Source organism: Morone saxatilis, unplaced genomic scaffold (assembly GCF_004916995.1).
Source record: "Morone saxatilis isolate NCDOM2014 unplaced genomic scaffold, NCSU_SB_2.0 Contig21, whole genome shotgun sequence".
NCBI lineage: Eukaryota > Metazoa > Chordata > Actinopteri > Moronidae > Morone > Morone saxatilis.
Genome location: NW_023339774.1, coordinates 10,244,547 through 10,252,643, shown reverse-complemented (window position 1 = coordinate 10,252,643; position 8,097 = coordinate 10,244,547). Strand labels below are relative to the sequence as shown.

The 8,097-nt window shown below is 38.0% G+C and overlaps 1 protein-coding gene across 1 annotated transcript in view; it reads left to right on the top strand.

The window, feature by feature from the left end:
* Positions 1-3,096, top strand: part of urm1 (ubiquitin related modifier 1) — a gene marked incomplete at its 5' end in the record, with an annotated part of 8,108 nt that extends 5,012 nt beyond the window's left edge. The window contains 3 exon segments of the mRNA XM_035667936.1: positions 42-123; positions 1,874-1,922; positions 2,495-3,096. Of these exon segments, the coding sequence (XP_035523829.1) occupies positions 42-123; positions 1,874-1,922; positions 2,495-2,563 (200 nt within the window).
* Positions 3,097-8,097: the final 5,001 nt, after the last annotated feature.

Below are 8,097 nucleotides of genomic sequence, written 5' to 3'. Positions count from 1 at the left end.
TGTATGGGCTTTATATTTGTGTGTGTGTGTGTGTTTTCCAGGGGACGTGAAGCAGCTGCTGGTCTGGATCCAACGGAACCTGCTGAAGGAACGGCCCGAGCTCTTTGTCCAAGGAGACTCTGTGTGAGTGTGTGTGTGTGCACTTGACACACACTTGATCTGTGTACAACAAGATAACCTAAAAGGATATGTTATACATCACACCGCCACTGGAAAAAATAATCTTAACTGCCAAATATGATAAATAATATTAAATACATTTGCTATATTGAAAGCTCTTCTTTCAATATATGGAACATTCTAAAATATAACTTGAGTCGAGGAGCTTTCTGAAGTATTTTTTCCTTAAAACTGCTGAAATGCTGGAGGGAAAATGGTCTAGCCTTCAGGTTATGGGTTTCAGTTAGATGATTACTTGTGTGCAATTGTGTGTGTGCATGTGAGCTTGTGTGTTTATACCCACACACGTATGTATATATATATATGTGTGTGTGGGGGGGTCCAGGGCTCACAGCAGTCTTATAGGACTGGCTGACTTTTACAGCTGCCTTTGTGCAGGACTATTTATAGCTCCACCTAACCAATGAATGGAGAAAAAGCTGGCCTACCTATAAACCTTATAGATTAGATGTATGTGTGTTTGTGTGTGCTCTGTGTTGGCAGAACACAGAGTTTTTGAGCAAACCATCATCAAGATGTTTTCTTCATTATCTTTTAAAAAAGACATATGGATGCTGTTTGTGATTACAATTTACAATCCATACCTTTAAAAATATATATATTTTCATCCATTTCGACGCAGCCCTGTTTGTGTGTTTGTGTGTTTGTATCTGTGTGTGTGTGTGTGTGTGTGTGTGTAGCCACGTTTGTACTCACAGGTTCCTCTCACATTGCCCTTTCTCACTGACGTCATAGAGCATCCACAAGGTGGAGAGAAGCTCACTTGAACAGTATGAGAGGCATCAGTGTCTGTTCCAGGCATTATCTCGATATCCACATTACTCAGGTTCCTCTGTGGCCTTCACAAAAAAAAAAACCTGACACCGTACTAAATCTGCACCCATAGGTGCCTGTTGTTACCCTCCCCCATTACCCCCATTATCCTCTTTTGAAGGGTGGCGGTTTTATTTGTTTATTTATTTATTTCTTCTGTTATTTTTGGGCCCCCATTAATTTCTAGTGACAGTTTGTTTCCCCTCCACAATCTACTCTGTTACCTGAGTCTCTTATGTTTCTTTTATATTAAAAAAAAACATCATTACTATCAGTCCTTGTTGGCCAGAAAACTATCGGGGAATTTGTGATTGGTAATACAAGAGCTCTATGTATATTCGTAGATAGATCAGTTTCAATGGACAAATCTAGGAATTCTATACAGTGAAGTGATGAAAATTAAAACACAAGACTTGATTTTCTCTGCACTACGTTTACCTATATATTATATATATTATATATATTATATATATTTATGTCCTAAAAAAGATTTCAGTAAAAACAGCTAAATGTTTTTTTTTTTTTTAAATGTTACTTTCAGGTGTATTAATATATTTGTGTTTTTTATAAGCAAACTACATTACTGTGATTATAACCGTTAAAACACAGGCTGTTTCAATATATGGCTAAATTGGACAGGCTTACATTCAGAGGGAAAATAAAATCTCCTGCCTGAGAAAGCAATACATTTCTATTTCTCTTTTAAGTTAAGTTTGTATTGTGTCTTTTTTTTATTTTTATGTATCAGCGTTTTTCTGTGCATCTGTGAAGGCTTTCCTGATCTACCTGTTTGTGTCTTTTACACATATGTGTACGTGTGTTAGTGTCTGTGTTTTCCTTTGGGAAATGCGCAGACTCAAAACGATGTGTTTTCCCACAGGAGACCTGGGATTCTGGTGCTTATCAATGATGCAGACTGGGAGCTAATGGTGAGCACTGGGAGCCACGTTCACTGTCAGATGGTGTACAGAGTGTGCATGTGTTTCCAGCAGCTTGTAGAAAACATGCATTATTTTTATTTTAAGTTCTTTTAACCTATGTTGTCTGTTTTCAGGATGTACCATTATGGTGTGAAATGATTAAAGACCATGTATACAGCTTTATGTCTTCACATTTAGATCCCTATAACTGTTAAAAATGCTTGTGTGGACGTTTTGTGAGGACTGTCTGAGTGTGAAGGTTAGCCCTATATGTTCACTGAGATTGTTCATTTTCTCCGAGTCAGTTAATGTTTCATATCATTGGAAAGCAGCTGCAAGACAAGTTTGTCCTTGGGGTCTCATATCTGAACACATATTTACATGCACACACACAGTCTGAACGCTTCAATTTCTATCCACTGATTCAATTACAGGACGAAACACAGGATGTAAATTAAATGAAAAAGTTTGTCATTGATTGGACCCCAATGGTAACACAGGAGTAATACACATATTTGTATAAGTAAAGACAGATATTTCTGTGTGAATATTGAATATTTTTTGTATTTTCTAATCCTCAGGGGGAGCTGGACTACCAACTACAAGACCAAGACAATGTTGTGTTTATTTCTACTCTTCATGGAGGATAGAAAATGAAATGCGGAATATAAACATATCCTTAACATCTCTGTAACTGCCTTTTCACCACATCTTCTGTATTCTTCACTTTCTCCACCCCCCCCCGACACACACACACACACACATCTCAACAACACGTCACCCCATTGGACGCTGCGGATGTGTCAGCCTGCACCATGACATCTGAGGTGATTGATGTCAGTCTGGATGGTGGTTAGCAAAAATAAATAAACGTGGAAACTGTGAGACAGGAATTCTGTGGACCGGACAGGTTTAAAGGGCAGCCACGTGAAGCTCTGGTTGTACTGGTCAACCACCCAGGTGCAAGTGTAAATACCTACAGTTGGCGTGTAAACCTTCATCTCCCTGCATCTGCTCCTCCAACATGACTGAAAGACAGAATGACCTTATCGTGGGGTCCACAATGACCTTCTGTTCACCAGAATAAAAAAGAAAAAGTAACACTTTACTTGAGCCGCTAACAACATTTATTAACTTGTTTATAACAGATGTATTTGTAAGCAGATATAAGGACATTTTAAGTGTTTATNNAAGCTATATTTTATATGATTACAGCCGTCGATCATTATCTGTTTATACACCAATGGCCAGATATGGATGCTTCACATGTGGAGTTACAGTGGTTGACTTTTTTTTTCCTTATGTCGTTTCTTACATTTTCTGTGCTTACAAACTTACGCATTTATTAGCGTGGCAATAAACAATTCTTTAAATGTTTATGAATAGTGGCTAAGAAAAAATTAATTGGTGGAGGGTTCAAAGATTACAGGTGGTTACAGGAAAGGTTTTTTTTTTTTTTTTTTTTTTTTAGGTACTTGTATGTGATTGAAAAAATATATTTTGTTTATTATGTTTAATTCTTCTTATTGCTTCTGATATTTTCCCCCAACAAAATGAAAACAGATTAAACGCTTTTTAAAAAATAAACTGCCTATATCTGCTTTTATACTGTGAATTCTGAAATTTAAAAATATTTTTCCACATTAAAAAAAATTATTGTTTGTGGATTTCACTAACATTGACAGGATGGAATATTCTCTGTTATTAACACAGTAGAGAAATAACGATTTAAACATATATTTTATTTATGGAAATTTATTTTTAGCCTACTCTTTAATTTACAAAGAGTATTGCAATTTCAGTGAATCATCTGTAGTGAATTTCTATACTGTCGTCTATGTTATGATTTTCATTCTCCAATGTAAATATTATAAGTCCCAAACACCACATTGTGTGTTTCTACACTTTACAGTGTCACCATAAAGTCTAGGTTTGGCTGCAAGGAGCTCCAGCAGCCTGTACCGCACACAGAGGCCTGTAGCCAAACGCTTTTCTCAATTAAAATTTAACATCACGCTTCGATAATTCCTGGTGATAGCTTATATCTGATCGATTTAAGCCCAGCTCTGTGATCACACTGCAGTTTTAGGCTGATTAGACGAGACTTGAGGGAGATTTTACCGTCCTATAGCCTCGCTCAGCTGGAATATTCATAAGAAGTGGGGGGGGTGGAGGGCGTGTGTGTGTGTGAGTGCGTCGGTGGGTGAGTGGGTGGGGTGTGAACTACAGGACCACTGCGGGAGGTCGAGGTCTAGCCTCCGGGCTCCCCTCCCCTGAACGCCCGGGGCGACCTAAAACCTTTTCTCGGTTGTGGAGTCCGATTTGCAACGGGAAACCGAGCGATAATGGCCGGTAGAAAGGAAATGCTAATGAGGCTGCGAGGGGGTTAGAGAGGAGAAAATGTAGCACTGTGTCAGCTAGTGCAGGCCTGGGACACTGAGTGTGTGAGAGGGAGACTTTTACAGTGATGATATAGGACATTTTTCTGTGTGTATAGACTTTATAGGCCACCATTTAAAAAAAATAAATAAATAGAATTATTTGGCCCCAATATTAAGAACACAAAAGCTTTAAAAGTTTGTGTATAATCTTTTTAAATTGTATCTTCTATCCAGTGGTTAGTTTTCCATAATTTATGTGCAAATCAGCTTTACACCCACATTCTATTCCCTCTCACTTTCTACTGTCACAGAGCTATAGAGAGCACTCTAAATACTGGAGGTCCTCCATTACTCCTGCAGGGTTTGGACTATTACCTGGGCCTCCACGGGGGGTGTTGGGCTAAACCAGTGTCCCCCAGCCTGCACACACACACACTGACTGGCTGCAACAGGAGAGCTGGTGACGATGCTGCTGGTGAGTGAGTTGACTTGGCCTCACCATCACATCACACACACATAGGTCATAAGGACTCTGAACAGTCCAGGTTACAGCAGTGGGTGTAAAAAATAAAATAAAAAAGCGCATGTGATCACCAGTCTGTGGTAACACCGCCATAAAGTCAACACCAGCCAATAAAAATAAACTACAAGACTATGATTTTACATAATAGCATTTTATCGAGAAGGCTAACCGGAGGATTCTTCTGTAAAGTTTGTTTTTTTCTGTAACAAAAAAAAGAGCAAAACGAACATGCATCCCTGCATTAAAGTAAACATATATTTACTCCTAATATTTCAATAATGTTGACCAAATTGAAACCCATAATTAAACATGTAAGTGTATGTTCTTGTGTCATCTAAGATTGTTTACTAAATGCGATAAGAGAAAACATATTTTATTAAATAAATAAATAATAAATGAAGTGACACCTGCCTGCTTTCTTTTTTTATGCTAAAAGCAACTGTTTCCAGATTTACTCTCCATCGTGTTTTCCTATTGCACTCACAGGCTCCCATAGTTTCCTGCAGGGAATTCAGTGCTGAGGCTCAATGCATGTTATCTGAAAGTGGACAAAACACTGTAGTTAGAAATATATACAGCCCAAACTGCACAAACTAATGGAAACTAAGCTCACAGCCTACGAATAACTCATGATTAGAGGTATTTTTTTTGCATCTGTTTTTGCAAAATGTTACAAGACTCAGCTCTATAACATCACTACAGCCTTCTGATTGTTATTTTAAAAAAAGGATTTCTTGGTGGGAAACACACCCCTGTTATGCTGCTGTTGTTGTTGTTTTGTTGTTGACACGCAGAAAAAAAAAACGTGTGCATAAATCATGCATTTTTTTAAGAACAGGCTTCAGATATTAGAATATTTCGTATGCGGTTGTAATTTAGAGGAGATACCAATATTCTGTTGAAATTATTAAAGAGAAACAGTAGCAGAGACCAACAGAGTCATTTCACACAGAAGCATTTGTGCAAACGTGATGCACTGATCCCCTGGAATTAAGAAAGGTTAGCCTTCAATGTTCAACAACACACACGTTGGCTGTGTGATGTGTGTGTGTGTGTGTGTGTGTGTGTGTTTTAAATTAAATGATGGGTGTGTGAACAAAATTACAACGTTTTCTAAAAAAATAGATATTTGAAATAAGAAGTTATCTTTAAAAGGTCAAATATTTTATATATTTTTTGCATGGACAGTTAAAAACTTTCGCCGTTTTTATGTATTATTTTATTAAGATTAAAATGTGCTTAATTTGTAGGTGATTTATCGTTTTCAAAAAGAATAATTAGAATTGGTTTTAAGCAGCAAAATAATTCCATTTTAAAAAAAGGATGCAAAACGATAAAAACGTCCAACAATGGGCCAAAAAGTGTCCCACGTGATTTATCAGTGACGCTGTTTGGCTCCAGAGATTTGGCAGCTTCAGTCATCAGGCCTCTGCTGCTCTGTGTGTTTTCTGTTTGTACACCTTGGAACTGAACACACTGCCTTTGATTTTGTCTTAAAAAGCACTAAATGCGTTTTTAAAATTGTGTTTTAAGTAATATATCTGTGGTTAAGTGCCCTTTCTGTAGGATGCATTGTAGCTTTGCCTTAATAGGCTCTAAATATGCTCTTAATATATTAATAAATTATAAGGAATTATTTAAGAAACCGTTTTTTTAAAGCCAAATGTAGCTTTTAACGAAAACTTTCTTTTAATTTATTCTGTCTGCCTCGTTCATTTATATTTATTCTCCTCGTTCATGACTCCATGTGTCTGAGATGGTCCAGTTTTTTTTTTTTTTAGCTTTGCTCATCTCACCCACAACGTGCTTCTGTGCTGCATGCAGGCCTCACTCTGTGAGCACTCAACTTACTGCTTTATACTATTTGCCAAACACAGTCGATACATCAATGCTTCCAGTCGATATTTGCCATTTTAAACAAACAGTCTTGATTAGATCTTCGACGAAGTGTAAATACCAATCGGGCCAACCACAACGCACACCCCGAATAACACATTACATGAGGCAGAATAAGATTTCCTCCACTTTATTGGCCCAGTCCGGCGTCTTTTCCTCCATAAAATCCTAAATGTGTCTTGAATCTTACCTGAAATGAGACAGTTACAAAACAAAACGAGTCTAAAGGCCTTTCTATAGCCTTCTTTGTGGTTTGGAGGCCTACATTCTTGGTGTGGCGTTTGGCCAAAGACAGCAGTGATGAATGTGAGTCTGCAGCAACAGATGTCCATACACAATTCTTGGGGTTGAATTTGAGTTTACTCAAGAATTGCGTTTGGACAATCAGTCGCTAAAGACTCTGTGTATCCTCTGCCAAGATTTAAAAGGAGAAATTAAGCATTTGATTATTTAAATCACAAGTGTGCACGGGCAGTTATTGTATAGGCCCATGGCTGCACCTGCTACTGCTGCCCAAATGCCCTTTGACAGTATGATCTGCGTCTGACACTGAAAACTGTTTTCTTTCTCTTTTTTCTCTCTACAAGATAGGGGGTTGCAGCACTGTGCATTATTTTTTGACATTCTCAGCATTGCCTCGGATTTGCCTTTTTTTTCCTTTGAAAAGAATCAGCTTTCTCACGGAGCATTTCCAACAACTGAGCTGTTGCAGCAGAAAACTAGACCTCAAGATATTCTTTTGCGATGAAAAATATTCAAATGTAGCCTGTAGTTCAACTTTCCTCTAAACTAGTACATCCCAAAATGCTTGAGCACACTCTCTTGTTTAATGTAGAGGCTGATCCCCTCTCTGATCGCCACATTAGAGCATTAGAGGAAAGTCCATCCTTTTTTTTTTAGCAATTGTTTGATACTAAGGAGGCAATGTTGCAGCCACAATCACTTTGTGACTTTCTCCACTGCTGCTTGAAAGCATCCTATTTTCTAGTTTCTCTTACAGCTACCGTTATCTCTCCATGCCCTTACACTGGTTGCTACTTGCAAAGTTAAACCCCAAGTCTGTCCAGATCTCTGGGCCCTTAAGATGGCTGAATGGCCGTTGCATCTTTAAGTAAAATGTCATCTCCTTTTGGTTCACCGGAAAGTCTTAGTTTCAAAGTGTCTACAAAAAAGAAAGAAAAAAAAGAGGTGAAAAAGACAAGAATCAAAGCAGCTCAACTGGACTTTATTTCGTTTTTAAAGTCCGAGGTGAGAACGCAAAGAAAACGTTTCGCCATTTCTGCACCTGTGTACTGTCATCGATTTAGGGAAAGACTGTTCAGTTCTGGTGCCTCAGGATGCACAATGGCTTTCCACGGATGTTAAATCTAAAAAAAAAAAAAAA